We start from the raw sequence: 16,546 nt of genomic DNA on the forward strand, positions 1-16,546 counted from the left end.
CAGTACTGGTAGTGCTAAATACAGAGGACAAATGATGTAGGGGTCCCCCATATTAAGCACAACCAGCACCAGGCTTTTCAGAATCAGTCCTGGCTGCCAAATTATGGGGGACAAATGACGTAGGGTTCCCTTGTATTCAGTGCAACCATCACTGGGCTTTGAGCCAGCCCTGGTTCTGGAAATACAGGGGGAAAAAATGCATAGTGTCTAGCGGGGGGTGATGCCACAGCCAGGGCAGCCGTTTCACTGGGACCCCCAGACAAAGCATCACCCCTAACCGCTAGTCAGCCCAGGCTGGGGATCCCTGGGGAGCTGGGGACCCCCCAATAAAGGGGAAGCAGTCGGGAAGCCGACGGGCATAATCCCGACTGTCGGCTTCCCGTCTGCTTAATCCCAGCAATGCTCTAATGACAGGCATCAAAATCAAGATGCCTGTCATTAGACCTACACCGGGAGCCCGACACCCATCTTACCGATCAAAGGTAATCCGGGTGCCAGGCGCGGACAGCTGTGGGGGGGAGGGTTAGATTTAGGGCTCCCGGGGGGGACTTAGGGTTAGGCACCCCCCCCGGGAGGATAGGGTTAGGCTAGGGGCAGGGAGGGTTAGGGTTAGGCACCCCCGGGGGGAGGTTATGGTTAGGCACCCCCCAGGGGGACAGGTTTAGGCAGCGGGGAAGGGGGGGTTAGGTTTAGGCACTTAGAGGGGGGTTAGGGTTAGGCACTGGGGGGGAGGTTAGGGTTAAGCACCCCCATGGGAGGGTTAGGGTTCGGAGGGGATTAGGTTAGTTAGTACTTACCTTAGGGACGATTGGGATTTCCTCCTGGGGCAGCCGCTGTCGGGAATTGAACCGCCGGCCATGCGGCCAGTGGTAAATCATACTGATTCCCAATAAAGGGCTCCTCCTCTTCAGGGCGCCATGGGCCGATAGTCCGGGGCTATCCCCGGCACCCATGGGCAGTGGGTGCCGGGTTGATTGTGCAAAGTGTGGTGCAAGTAAAGTAAAAATATTGGCTTTTGCTGTTGAACTACAGTTCCCAGCAAGCCTCCCGAACATTCTGGTACTTGGAGAACCACAAGTATCAGCATGCGGGGCATTACGGGCCTGCTGGTACCTGTAGTTCCACAGCAAAAGCAATTTAAAAAAACCACAGAACACACAAACCGTAGAAAAGTACAATTTTATTAAAACATACATGCACACAAACATGTACTCACATATGCACACACTATCTCACATACTCACCTAGTATCCCTGTAGCCAATCTGTCCTCTTCTCCAAGTAGATAATCCAATGGAGTACCTGTAATAAAAGTTCCATACTCACCTCCTCCTATGCTTGGATCTGTCCTCTTCAGACAATCCAGGGTCTTGGACCCACGTACATTAGTAGTACTACCCGAATGACAACTCCACCTGGGATTTCAGTTCAGAAATTCTGGTGCGGAGCGCTCATTGGCTGAGAGAGGTGAGCCTTCCGCCTCTCAGCCAATGAGCTGTTCTCACCATTGACTTCAATGGTGAGAACCTAGCGTGCCCTTTTCAAAAATGGCGCCTTGCAACGTCATCACCCCGTCCCCTCGGCTGGCTTATATTCAGCCAGTGAAAGGTGCTGTGGAGTCAGTCGTCGGCCGAGGAGCTGGAGAGAAGACCAGCTGAAGCAAGAAGACACCGCGGAAGCCCTGGATGGGTTGCGGCCATGGAAAAGAGCTTAAAGGCCGCCACCCTCCAGGTGAAGACGCCGTAGAAGTCCTGGGGGAAGCGGTAGTCATATAAAAGAGCTTAAAGGCTGCTGCCCCACAGGTGAAGGTATGGCTAAATAAAATACTTTATCTTTTTTTTTTATTTTAATATTTCTTTTGCAGTGGTACTATAGGTACCAGCAGGCCCTTAATGCCTCGCCTGCTGGTACTTGTGGTTCTCCAAGTGCCGGTATGGATTAATTTCCTTTTATCAACTATATACGTAGGATCATATTCAGGGTACTGATTGGGAAAATATGTTGAAAGTGGCCTCAATTAGGTTGAAAATAATTACCTGTATGTGGGTCCAGCAAATTATTATATTAGTAATGACATTACAAACCACACACTGTACCTTTTTAGAAACCATCCTAGTGACTGCCATACAATACCAAGAGCTTTCTAGCGACTGCAATACAATGCAGGGAGCATTCCCATTGGGAATGTGGACATGGACTGTGCTGTGCACCCCATGGCGTCTTTTTCAAGATGGGTGTCTATATAGGAAGACTAAAATGCAAATAGGTCCCAATGTGAAATAATATTCATATAATATAAAATTCAAAACGCAAAGGTTATAATCAAACTAATAGACTCTGCACTTTACCAAAAGGAAACATGCACATTATAATAATCACTTGAGTGAAATAAATCTCATATATATAGTAAATAGAATCCACTTATAAATAATCCACTATGAAAATACACAGTAAAGTGAAAACATCTCGGTGCTGACCTCATGGAAAAACACGCTTAGATTGCCGCCGTTAGGTAGCTGTGCAATACAGTTATTCACTCATGGCGTCATTCCCATCATGCAGGGCCGGATTAACCATGGGACGGATGGTGCTGCAGCTCCAGGCCCCACATTAAAATAGGCCCACAGACAGCCACTGCTGTACTTCTTTAGACAGGATTTTTTCCCTGCTATAGCATGCCAGCGGGCCGCTGCAGCCCGAGGCCCCACCCACTCTACCATGGCAGACAGTCAACCCCCCTCCCCAGCATCCTGCCATTGAATCATTGGGCACACATGACGGCGCATTGGTAAGCTTCTCTGACCCCCCCCCCCCTGTACCGTGGCACTGCAGCATAGTGACTCAGTGGCCAGTGCAGCGCCTCCTACTGACCAGACATCATATAGATGCCGCCTCATCAGCATCAGTCCGGTCTCCGTGCACAGAAATAGCTAAGCACATACTCTGTATGCACTCTGAAGGCAGCTCAGCCAGGTGACTTATCCTGCTGCTGAGTGAGTTGTCGGTGAGTCTTTAAGTGCTGGCTGCTGCTGATGGGGTACTGTGTGCCATGCTGGCTGCTGCTGCTGGGGTACTGTGTGCCATGCTGGCTGCTGCTGATGGGGTACTGTGTGCCATGCTGGCTGCTGCTGATGGGGTGCTGTGTGCCATGCTGGCTGCTGCTGATGGGGTACTGTGTGCCATGCTGGCTGCAGGCTTCAGCCAGGGCATAACTGCCTATGTGAAAGGTACTGCAAAAGCACAGTTCATACACTGCATATATTCATTGCATGGGGCATTGGACATTTTCATCTGGTGTTCTGAAAGTCAAGAGTAATCTTGTGTAGTCAGGGAAATCTAATGAACCTTCATTATTGCTAAACTGATACATGAAGAAAGATTAGATTCTGGCACAGCAGCTGAATGCCATGTTATGTCATAGTGGCTAGATTTAAATGGGATTGCTAGTGCCTTAACAACCCCCAACCCATCTAACAAAGAAATATTGTATAAAAGTTCATCTATTTCTTCTTTTGTCTAAAACCCTTTATGCATTTGTCATATTGTTTGAGACCGTACTATGGATCATGCAATGCTGATGTTTAATTGAGTGATTATCGGTAGTCTGCGCTTGCATCTTGAGTTGCACTGAGCATGCATCAAGTTTCATTTTTGCTGGCAGTGAGCATATATTCGCAAGTTATTGCCAGACAGGGACTGTGTGAGTGGTGGCTCAGATGCAGGCATGTCGAGACCGCTTTCAGGGTGTTTCTTAGCACTGTTATCCCATATGCAGTAAAAATGGCTCTGTCATTTCAGCCATTCTGTCTAACCATAGGGTTACTCAGAATGCCGATTTATTGACTGGTCTGTGATCGATGCTGCGTCTTTGTACACAGGGCCTAATTCAGACCCGCTCGCGAGCGCTGAGCGCTCGCAAGCGGGTCAATGTTGGCCAAGTGTGCATGCGCACGACAGAGGCGGCTCAGTCGTGCGCATGCGTGAGACCCGAATAACGACGGCCAAGCCGTCATTATGGGTCTCACACCAAAGGGGGCGTGCTGTCGATGGTGAGTGACAGCACGCCCCCTTTGTTGGGCATGCCGGGGGCGTGGCTGCCCAGATGGAGGCGTTCCCATGGGAACGCCTACCGTCTGGGGCCGGCCCCACTGACATCACTAGTGATGTCAGTGGGAGTGTTTTTGGCTCTGATAGAGCCAAAAGCACTCCAGGGCTTGCGGCCATGAGACCCTACCGCAAGAGTCTCGTCGCAAGCCCGATGGTCGCGATGGTCTTGTCCATCGCGACCATCATTTTGGCCTCTCGCTATAGCTGTGGGTGGTCACCCACAGCTATGCGAGTGGCCAGGAGGCCGCTCTTAAATTCAGAGGGACGGCCCTGATGCAGAGCGAGCGCTCTGCTGTGTGCTGGGCTGCACTGGGAGACAGCCACAGCAGTCTCCAATGCCTGTGGGCAGAGTGATCACACTGATAGCACCCCCCACTGGCTATACGCTGGGTTGAGGGGCTCACAGCATCCACCTCCCCAGCGCGCAGTGCCGCTTCACGGTGCTGCAAATTTTTTTTTCATTTCTAAGGAGGCGTGGCCACGCCTCACTCGATTAGGCCACGCCCCCTTCTTCTCCAGGGACCAGTGCGACTCTCGGCACCCCTGGCCGTGACACTTTGTACATAATGAAGTATACCATTTATTTGAACTTTTTATTTTTTTATTTTATGACTTGGAATTTTTTCTGCTTGAAAATCATTTAGCAATAAGCACCTTTTTTATATTTATTTACTACTTGGTGCTGTGTCAGTCTGGCATTTGAGTCAGTGTTTATCTGGTTTTTTATATTTTTGACTAAGTGTCCTCTATGAATGAAGCTGTTTGTGTGTGCGAGTATCCTCTTGTTACTATGTATAGATGTGTAGTATTAGCTATGCCTTCCATGGTGCTAGCCACTCTCACTGGGCAGACAACAACCCCACAGCACTGGTCGTGCACACCACATCAGTAGTCACACCCCCGCGATGCAGGTCACACTCCCTGCGGGGGCACACAGTAGGCCCTTCGTAAATTTCAGCTACAGGCCCATGTGGACCTTAATCTGGCACTGCCATCATGCATTGCAGGGTTAAATACTCTTGGTTGCTAAGTAACAAACTTGACTAGATTGGGGCTACAGCTGTATCATCATAAATAACAACTCACAATAACAACATGAGATTGGCCGGAGTTTGATATCTGTATGTTTCTCTTCCAGCTCTCCTCAGTCTGTGGATGGATCTGACCAGTGGGATGATCAATATTCAGCTGATCCCTCAGCATCCAGTGATCCAGGAAAATGTCACCCTGAGTGTTACTGGAGTCACTGGGAGCATTCTGGCTGTTACTTGGAATAAAGGACTAAGCACCAGAGCTGGAAACCAAATCATTTTATATCTTTCTGGTGATACCCCACTAATTCCTGGGCCTCAGCACTTCCCTCGGGCCATCCCTTTCCCTAATGGCTCATTACTGATCTCAGATCTCCATATAACAGACAGCAGTAATTACACAGTGAGGATACAGACAGACAAACCACAAGAAGAAGCCTCTGTGACCCTGACTGTCTATGGTGAGTAACGTGTAGTCACTGGGCCGGGCAGACGTGTGATGTATAATGACCGGTGTCTCCTCTGTGTGCGGCTGCCAGGTACAGGGGTAACTCCAGCGCTGAGCTGTTACCTGTGTTAGTAGAGGTCTTACTAGATCAGATCTTCTTTCCTGCCATAGACAGTATGCACACACTGGGGAGCTCTTTGCGGTAATACTATTTATAATATAAGATAGTTTTGTTTATCAGCAGCAGCAAACAGACATGACAGGATTACCATGAACAACAGACATTACTTCACCATACCTCCCAACTGTCCTGCATTCAGCAAGACAGTCCTGTTTTTCTGGGACTATCCCACTGTCCCACCCGCGGGCCGCAGTGTCCCGCGGTGGGAGGGAGGAGTTGGGGAGAGCAGAAACTGCTGCTCTGCATAGCACAGCAGCGGGTGTGCGGAGAAGAAAAGATGCCGCGTGCATCTCTTGTGTACGGACTGCACAGCACCTCGGAGAGTGCTGGGCATGCCCCCAATGTGACGAAAACGGGGGAAGCTGTGAGGCTCCGCCCTGTTTTCAACAGACTCCACCCCTTTTTCAATAAGCTACGCACTTTTTTCCTCCTTGGTAAGTTAAAATGTTGGGAGGTATGCTTCACTACATCACATCTTCTAGATCTACATAATCAATAACAACAGAGTACAGTACTTATTACAGAGGGATACAACACAAACACTTTGTAACACCGCCACCTGCTGTCCCTCCAGTGTAAGTCTCAGGGCTCTATTTAGTGAAAAGTGTGAATATATTGTAGTATGAAATATACCGCTTGTTTTTGCATCATATATCCAAACTATTTTTGTCTTATTTGATATCGGGCCAGACCTTGCAATAAAAGGACTGTCCCGGCAAAGTTCCTGCGGATCACCCTCACTTCACCGAAGATAGATTAATATCCAGCGAGTGTGTGCCGCCTCCAGCAGCGCTGCTTCTTCCTATCTTCCTGTTTCCAGTTGGCTACTGCTCCAGGATCCCTGCAGAGAACCTGGCATGATAGCCGGCCGTGTGCTGGGCTGCTGCATGTCAATGGGGAGTTGCCTACTGCCATGTGCTGGTGGAAGGGGGCCCCCACTGCTGTGTGTTTGGGGGGGGAAGGGGGTCTCCTGTTGTCATAACATATCTAGCTGAGAACAAGGCAACAGCGAAGGGGAGAAACAGGTTGCGGCTACGCGGGGGTGACAGAATGACTGTGTGGAGGAGCTGAGGGAGCTCTGCACTGGGAGAGAGCAGGAAGAGAACAGTCTCTTCTTGCTTTTCTCTTATTCTGCCTACTAAATATACACATAACATCATCATGAGATAGCGTTATGTATTTTACAACAGATAAGGGAAATCTCCACACTTTGCAGTATAGTAACTGTGGAGATAAGAAATTTTAGACTTTCTCCAGCTAAAGTGCTGGAGAAAAGCATTTTTTTATTTAGTAAATAGACCCCTCAGTCTGGTGCAATATCCCAACATTACTCAGTATCACAGCGGCTGCTCACTAGGTTAAGAACTGTCTCTGTCTATCTCCCATCAGCCCTCATTACTACCAGGCTGGAAATCATAGGGAGAGATGATGTGTGATAATAAACAGTCCATAGTGATTATGATGATGACCTGGGTAAGAGGCTGCTGCAATTAAATGATGAATCAAAATGTAAAGCTCAATCTAACCATGATGCTTATGTAGCCATGGGCGCCGAGAGGGGGGTAGCGGGTAAAGTTTACCCGGGTCCAGGTTTGCTAGAGGGCCACGGCGGGGCCCGGGGTCACCGCCCCCCCTCCCTCACAGCAGCTCAGCACACAGCGTGTGCTGGGCTGCAGTGTGAGACTGCTCGCGGCTGCTGCAGCAGCCCAAACAGTCTCTTATGGCTGTGGGGGGGAGCTATCACACTGATCACGCTTACAGCGCCCCCCCTCCCCGGCGCTACGCACCGCTACAAAAGTTATATATATATTTTTCAAGGGGGTGTGGCCACGCCTCCCATGATTAGGCCATGCCCCCTCATTTACCCGGGCCCGGCCAGGCTCTCAACGGCCCTGTATGTAGCACCCCTTTCCCAGGTACAGTAAGCCTATAGGAAGGGTGTTTGTATAAGGATAGCGGTTCTCACCATTATACCTTCTATGCAGTGCCTCCACCTTAGTCAGAGTCACGTAGTGTCTTCATTGGGAAATGTCCAGGAAATCTGCAACACCAGGGAGAGACTTAGGGGGATATGTATGAAAGCTTCATGTGAGATAAAATTGTGAGATATATATCACCAACCAATCAGCTTATAATTTACATTTTGCAAGCTGTGTTTAAGAAAAGATAGATGGAGCTGATTGGTTGGTGACATAAATTTCACAATGGCTGGCCACACACTAGATCTACTTACATCCAACCATCCAACTAGTTGATTAGTTGGAATGAAAATCTGGTAAGGTATGAAAGCAATCAGCAACTTGCTCCCAAATGCCGGAAAATGGACAAAAACTGTTTGGATCAAACATTTAACAAACTTGTCTGAACGACCATTTTCATCTGTTTTCTGGCATTTAGGAGCAAATTGCTGGTCATCATTTACTCCCATTCCTTACCAGATTTTCATTCCAACCAATTAACTAGTTGGATGGTTGGATGAAAGTTGGTCTAGTGTGTGGCCAGCTAAAGAAACCCACTGCCCACCTACTATTTATGACCTGAGACTGTTATGTGTGGCCGCTGCGACTCGTTATCTGATTGGCTCTCAGCAGCTGCCTAGCAACTTTCCTGCCTGTATTCTGGCTGTTTCCTATCAACTAGGATGCTGGCTGCTACGTGCAGCAGCTCACATGTTTGGAATACCTCGGTACATGGGCATATCTATAATGGGTGCAGAGTGTGTGGGGCACATGGGTCCCTGGGTCTAGGGGACCCGCACCGCACAGCCTGCACCCATAATATACGGATCCAGGGGGTCTGGCACTGTATACATGTCTGGAAAATGGCCGCAGTGGCCATTTTCCCATCGTTTGCGCATGCGCCGTACTTGGAAAATGGCCGTGGTGGCCATTTTCCCGGTGACATGCAATTGCGCTGTAGACTCTGGGCACATTCTAATGCCCATAGTCTATAACTCCGGCACTGGCCGCGCACAGCTCAGTGCGCTGCCGGCTGCCGAACGGAGAGGAGGGAGCCCGTGATGGAGACTCCTCACTAGAAACGCCCCTGCCTCGTTACCGTACTCCAGTCCGATGACTCCTGTGATTGTTCAGTCTCCCTTTCATTAGGGAGTCTGCTCAGTTCCTGCCTGCCAGTGATATTCCCTAGTTCCTGATTCTAGCGAGCTTGTCACGCAGTCATTGTCAGTGATCGCGGTGAGCGACAAAATTTGTGGGTCCCAGGGACCCACCACTTTAAAAAAGTGGGGTCCTACCTGACCATTTCTGGGTCCCATCATAATTTATGCTTTAGAGCTCCCCATATACCTCAGACCTCCGCACATGCCCCTAAAATGCATGTTTTAATGCCTCCATGATCTTTCAGGTAATATGACTTTCCCCCTGTGCAGTGCCCCCAGGAGCAGTCCCCCTGTGCAGTGCCCCCAGGAGCAGTCCCCCTGTGCAGTGCCCCCTAGAGCAGTCCCCCTGTGCAGTGCCCCCAGGAGCAGTCCCCCTGTGCAGTGCCCCCAGGAGAGATCCCCCTGTGCAGTGCACCCCTTATGCCTGTCAGACCACCTATGCAGTCCAATGAAGGTATCTGCCCCCCTAATAGGTGTGAGTGACCTGGGCATTAGGCCCAGGCCACTAAAGGGCAAATAGGTGGGGCCTCTAGTGACCTGGGCGTAATGCCCAAGTCACACACCTATTTGGGGGGCATATACCTTCAATTGGGCCTAATGCCCCCTAAGTTGCCCGGGCCTTGTGCCCGCCTAGAGACCCACAGGCCTATTGCCTGAATTTAACCCACGGGCCTAGTGCCCGACAACCCTGGTGGTCTAGGAAGGAGTAAAATACCGGTGGCCCAAGGCCGCCTACCTGTACGGTGGAAGAGGCTGCGGGGGGGAGCTTTGTAAGCTCTTTTGCTTTCCTCCCCCGCAGTGCTCTTCGGTCCTCAGCTTCAGTCTTCTGCCGCTGGCCCATCCTGGCCAGTGGCACCGCCTCTTCCTTCTTGATCACGCCGTCTTCTGGCCTCTTGCGCAGCCGCTGGAACTGTTGCCACGCCGCTCTTCTCTTCGGGAGGTCTTCACTCCTCCCCTCCGCCGACGGACTGATCACGTTCCCGCTCAGCAGCGTCTATTCAAGATGCCGGGAGTGGGCGGGGCTATGACGCGACGAGCCGCAATTGGCTTGTCGCGTCTGCCTCCTATTGGCTTCTTGACCGCGAGTCAAAAGCTCGCGGCCAGTGCCAAACCACTGCTGCCGCTACTTGGCTTCCGGGCAGCGAGCTCCGCTCAGCTCGAGCCCAGAGCCAAGCTTCTCCCGCCGCCACTGGTGGAAGGGACCAGGCGGTCCCTTCACCAGGTACCCGCCGCGGTGGCTTACCCGGCGCTGGGAACAAACACTGTCCCAGTGCCGGGCACGGACGCTGTGCCGATGCTGGGATCAGACACTTGATCCCAGCACGGCTTTCCACAGCAGCAACCAATGAGACTCTATCTGACTCTCATTGGCCGGTCTAACAGACAGCGTTGTGTCTGTTATTGCAGGGGGACGCGCTGTGCTGCAGCCAGCTGCCAGGGATTGGCCACAGCGCAGCGCGTCCCCGGGGACTTTAAAAAAGTGAGTCCCCATTCCCCGATATGGGGTAAAATACGCGCTATAGCGCGTATTTGCGAACACTGATTGTACTCTGTACAGTAACCAGTCATCCCGACTAGTGCTGCATCCTGGTATCCTGCCATTGTATATCTGCATCCTGGAACCCTGCCTCAGTCCTCTGAGTGTGGTCCCTGCCAGCCCTGCTGGATTATGCCCTGTAGCCATGTCCTGTGTCCATCCCTGCTCCGTGTCTGTACCTTGCCAAGACCCTCCAGCTTACCTTTCATGTTACCTTCGGTCTGTGGGCCTGATTCAGACCCGGACGCTAAACCGTGATCGCTCGCTATGAGCGAATGTCGCCCGTCTTTGCATGCGTATGCATCGCAGTGCACGTGCGCGAGCCAGTCACTGCGTTTGGGAATCGTGCGTTCCTAGCACAAGGAGTGAGAGCTACCTTAAATGACAGATAGTGCCGTTTGTGGGTGGTAACAGGGGAAGGTGCTTGTGAATGGGGGAGTGGTAGTGCGAACGCAGGTGTGTCTGGTCCTCAAAACATCATTTAAAGGGCGTGCATAATTAGCATGGAGGTGTCATTGTACACGTCACTTGCTTATATTTCAGCCTGCAGTGATCGCAGTGCTTGCAGTGGGGTAGGGTCTAGCTCAAGCGCTGCATGCAGCTCCGATGGCTCTCTATGTTACCGATTAATCATACACTTCCTGGAGATGTTGTGTGTTAAGAAAGGAAAGTGGGCGTCTTTATACACCAGCGTTCGCTCACTGCCGTCGCTCTCTAAGACATAGAGAGCGTCCTTACGCCACACAGTGCGATTGCGGTATTTGCATACCCGGCCCCTTTTGGCAATGAGTGATCACGGCTTAGCGTCCGGATCTGAATCAGGCCCTGTGTCCAGTCCCAGTGAGTTCCTGTGGATTCATCCTGCCAGTTCAATCATATCAAGTCCTGGTTCTGTGCACATCCAGCCTGTGTGTCTGTGGTTGTCTATTGCATCAAAATATATTCACCCCAGCTGTGCCTGCAGTTGCAAGTCTGCAGCTATTTCCTGTATACCTGGACCTGTGCTCAAGTCACAGCTTTGCTACTTTGTTATATCTGCTGTTACTACAGACTGCAACTTGGTCAAACAGTAAGGGGCATATTCAATTGGGCGCGAGGTTTAGCGAGGAAAAAGCTTGCGGCCCTCGCGCCCAATTTTGGATTACCGCTGGTATGCGTGCTCCCGATACCCGCAGTGTCCAATTAAAAAAAAATGGTTGCAGGGTTTTCAGCTCTGAAAACTCAGCGCCGTGTAAAAAAAAAAATCTCCACTTACCTGCTCGGGTTCTTCAGTGGTCTCCACAGCTCCTGGTGGCCTCCCCTCCATCTTTTCACTGGAAAGGAGGCTGCTGGGAGTCCCGGGGGCTACAGAGAGACACAAGGGCTGCTGGGAGATGTAGTTCTACCAGCGCCCATTACGGGGGGGTCACTGACACTGGGGGGGTGGGGCTCACACACTGGGGGTCACACACACAACACTCATGCAGACTTATACCTCTTTTCCACCAAAAACCCAGGTCCGACCTGGGTTTTTGGACATGGGCCCTGATTCAGAGCCACTCGCTAGCGGCAGTACGCTCATTCCGAGCGATGTTCGCACATCTGCGCATGCGTACGGTTTTTAGTACGCATGCGCGAACCAGTCAGTGCGGCCGAAAATCGTTTGTACGCAATATAGCGAGTGCCTGCTATTTTGAGTGACAGAATAAGGCGTATGTGGGTGGTAACAGGGGAAGGTGCTTGAAAACGGGGAGTGGAGATCAGAACGCAGGCGTGCTTAAAGGTCAAAACGGGCGTTTTATGGGTGTGCATAATTAATAAAGCAGCGTCAATGACCACGTCATTTGTTTTTTTTTAACTCAGAACTGCTCGCAAAATAGCGGTTGAAAAAACCAACCACAAGAATAGCGAGCAGTTCATATCCTCCTCGATGTACTCGATTAATCTAATAAATAGCGGACATGACGTAGGATACGAGTGGCCAGGGGGCGTATTTTTCAAAAAAACGACCGCAAGTTTTGCTCGCTCGTTCAGACATAGAGGCGTGAACAGACCGCAAACAGCGAACGGTTCATTTGAATAGCCACCCCTTGTTTTAGAACGAACGACCGACCGCAAATAGCGAGTGGCTCTGAATGAGGGCCATGGTTCCAACCCTGGTCAGACCCAGGTCAGACCCATTTACACTGCACCTTTGATCTGGGTTACTCCCAGGTCAGCCCTGTTCACACTGAACTCAGGTCTGCCCTGCTAAACCTGTGAGGTCATAAAAAGTGGGAGGTGAATGCTCCACAACCACCAATCCGCTCATTTTAGGCATGATCCAGATCAGATAACCTGGGTTGCACCGTTTACACTGCACCATTACCTGGGTCCATCCTGGGTCCAACCCTGGTAGCTACCTGGGTTGGATTGCAGGGTCACTTGACCCAGGTTATTTTTCAGGGACCCTTTTACACTGAGCTGCAACCCGGGTAGACCCTGCAAAAACCCAGGTTTTTGCTTTGGTGTAAAAGGGGTATTACAAACACTCACACACTGATATACTCACCGCTGCTGCAGGAGACTGGGGAGCTCATTCAGACCCGCTCGCAAGATGCGATCGCTCGCTGGCAAAAAGGGGCCAGATATTGTAATGAAGTGCTCGCACTGTGTCGCATAAGGACGCCCACTATGTTTTAGCGAGTTACGGCAAAGTGCGCTCGCAAGTGTCTAAAGATGTCCCCTTGCCTCTCGCAGCAGACGTCATCTCCAGGAAATGTAGGATTAATCGGGACGATCGAGAGCCATCGGAGCTGCTCGCAGCCCTTGGGGTTGCCTTAGCCTGCCACAAGCACTGCGATCAGTGCTGGCTGACATACATGCAGGTGACGTGTACCATGACGCTACTTTGTTAATTATGCACACCCTTTAAACAGCGTTTTGGCTGCCTGACATCACTGCGTTCGCACATCCACTCCCCTGTTCACAAGCACCTTCCCGTTTCCACCCACAAACTGCACTATCTGTCACTCAAAGCAGCGACCTGATAGTGGCTTACGAGCTACCAAAATCAGATCGCAATGAATGGCTTGCGCATGTGCACTGCAAATTATACGCATGCGCAGATGTGAAAAAATTGCTCGGAGCGAGCGATCGCGCCCTAGCGAGAGACTCTGAATGAGGTCCTGGTCCCAACACTAGATGGAGAAGACAGCACTTCAGATGGTGAGTATTACTGACTAATCAAGCTAATTAGAAACTTCCAATTGTTTAATTAGTCATTAGGAGGGGTGTTGCTGGGGTCCCAGAGCACTTCCTGAACTTTTTTCCTAAAGTTGTGGATTTTAGGAAAAATTGGTCGTGCTCTGAAGGTGCGCACAAAAAAACCTCCCAGCGCTCCTAATTCAGTAGCAAATACTAATCAGATAAAAAAAATTGAGCGCACAGAGAATAAAAAATTCTGAAATAAATAATTAAATAAACCAAGAAACACTTACCGATCACCTACAGCCCAATATATGCGGCTCCCAATACAGAGCACTGGAATGCTCGCAAGTTGCAACTCTAGAAAATGATAAACATATCGAAGAGAGCGCATAAATAAAAACTTTGCACACATTTATTAATGCATATTAATTGCATAAATGTTAAAAACAGTGATTAATACAAATAATATAGGACTAGCTCCTCTAGTGCTGACAGCATCTCACATCCGCCATTCACGCACGAAAACTAGATTAATCGGATACATCGAATGCAGATCAGATAGCCATCAGCCTTCTGAGTGACTAGGATGCACAAGGAGACTGTGTTGATTAATTTGATATGTGACACTTGTATATCTGTGTGTAACTGAGAATGTAAATGGCACTTGGTGTGGAAGAAAGTGAGGCCGTTGCATCATAGCACTTTGCATGCTGAATGAGAGACGTGGAGGAGCCGCTCATTGGCTAAGTCCATGTGGGTCCCAGCCAATGAGCGGCTGCTAATGGAAGCCGCCGCTGATTGGCTGTCGGCCGGGAGACTGAAATCATTAGCAACACTGTTACAGTATGGTGATACATGCTGTTACAGTGTCTCCACCCACAGAATAGGATATCTGCGGAGAACGTCGCGGGACATAAGGGTGAGTGATGGCTTTTTCTTTCAGGTTTGTCCCTCGGATACTTTACGTTGACAAGTGGACGCGAACATCTGGCAGCAGGTAAGTCTGTGTGTGTATGTATGTGTGTAATAAAACTTATTTCACGGTGTGTGTAGTGTTTTTTAACTCATTTCTTTACAAGTGAACTACAAGTCCAAGCCAGCCCTTAATGCCCCGCATGCTGGTACTTGTGGTTCTCCAAGTACAGTATGCAGGGGAGGCTTGCTGGTACTTGTAGTTCGACTGGAAAGACAAGGGCTTTAGAAAGGGTCCAGGGCTGGTTTGAAATATAGGGGTACCCCTACGCAAACATTTTGCCCCTATATTTTAAACCAGCCCTGTCCCACCTGACTGGTACTGGTACCTAAAATTACGGGGGTACCCTATTCATTTTGTACCCCGTAATTTTAGGTACAAGGACAGGCTGCCAAGTCTGGGGCTGGTTAGTGATTTTTGGGGGGCCATCACGTAATTTTTTACAAAAAAAAAAGAAAAAAAATTATATTTCTGCATCTTTCTGCAAAACCCGCTGTCCGGAGTGTTTAAAACTTCAATTTTCTGGCGAGTTTGCAGAAATCTCACCCGAGATTCTAATCTCGATTCTTGGTAAATTTGCGAGATGTATTTCTTACTTGTTAAAATTAACCGATTGTTGCCGATGGAGAGTTAATGCGAGATTTAAATCTCTGGCGAGAAAACAAGTGAGAAAACCAAACTCACTAAAAAAAACCAGCCGAGTTTGCCTTTAGTAAATTTGCGACATAAAAAACATGCCTAAAAACAGGCGAGATTGCAATCTCGACCAAACTCGATTCTTAGTAAATTTACCCTTTATACTTTAAGAACCCTCCAAGAAAATGGATTTGGACACCAATCCTCTTATACAACATTAATGCACTTGAGAGCTCCTTGTCATTCAGTTACATTATCCTTTATTTTTTTCTTAGCAGTCATACCCAGGACATGAGCCCAGCACCTCACATTGAGATATGCTGGGCATACACTATACAATTATCTGTTAGATATCTGTCCAATCTGGCTGGTTGGAATGAAAATTTGGTAATGTATGGCTTTACTTAGTTGTATTTTTATATGAAGGTACAATTCCAAAACATGTAACACTTTTAAGTAATTCTCTTAAATTGTCATTATTGTTGTATGTATACCTGTTTAGAAACATTGGCTAATAATGTTTACTAAATAGCTGGCAATTTGTCTTTACTAAGAAAGGAATTAATAAATTCGTATTTTTCTATATAAAGAACTGTGTGTTAGCGCTTTCCATTTTCGTTTTGTAGTTTCTATATACAGTATGGGGACCAAGTAATTCTCCTTTTTTTGACAGCAGCAAATTATTCAGTTCTGTAGCAAGGAGTTATACCTGGCGCCGATTGTTACACTTTTTTTCTTTGTATTACACAGGACTGCATGCAGAAATGTTACTGACATAGATTACAGTTTCCCTGTACAAAATAACTGGCATTTATTTTTAAACAAAGAGACATACAGTAAAAGTGACTTTTCCAAAATTCCATAGAGCTGACACTTAAGCTGGGTGCACACTAAACAATGTTTACCCAGCACGATGGCATTCACGGTGGGTCCTGGTGGGGGGCCAGCTCATTTGCCATATGTATCATGCTCTGGAAAGCGAAACAGAGCTTGTACCTGATAGCAGGATCCCTCTTAGTGACCCCCATGCTCGCACATGTGTAGAAGGTCTCCCCAGTCATAAATCCCTAAATCCTCATACTGCAAAGGAGAGCTCTTTTTGGAAGATCTGTCCTTTGCAGTTTTAATTGCAAATCTACATACATATGGCGTTAATAAACTCTGCTATACATGCAGTTAGTGGAGGTATGTATCACATATGTGTGATGCCTGATACATCCTGCCCTAAATGTTTTGTGCATATTTTTGCATGTGTTCCTGCTGATAATGTTGCTGGTCCTGTCATCGTTACTTGCAGCTTCTTATCTATCTGATTATCATGACATAGGGTGTTTTATTATTACAGATG

The 16,546-nt window shown here is 48.9% G+C and overlaps 1 protein-coding gene across 1 annotated transcript in view; it reads left to right on the forward strand.

The window, feature by feature from the left end:
- The window catches only part of LOC148535438 (cell adhesion molecule CEACAM16-like), a 140,281-nt gene that overhangs the window by 104,191 nt on the left and 19,544 nt on the right, over positions 1 to 16,546 (forward strand). Inside the window, exon 4 of the mRNA XM_088462607.1 lies at positions 5,245 to 5,598. Coding sequence (XP_088318733.1) covers positions 5,245 to 5,598 — 354 coding nt within the window. The remainder of the gene's footprint in view (positions 1 to 5,244; positions 5,599 to 16,546) is intronic.

The sequence above is a fragment of the Taudactylus pleione genome, unplaced genomic scaffold, assembly GCF_031769625.1.
Source record: "Taudactylus pleione unplaced genomic scaffold, aTauple2 ptg000051l, whole genome shotgun sequence".
NCBI lineage: Eukaryota > Metazoa > Chordata > Amphibia > Anura > Myobatrachidae > Taudactylus > Taudactylus pleione.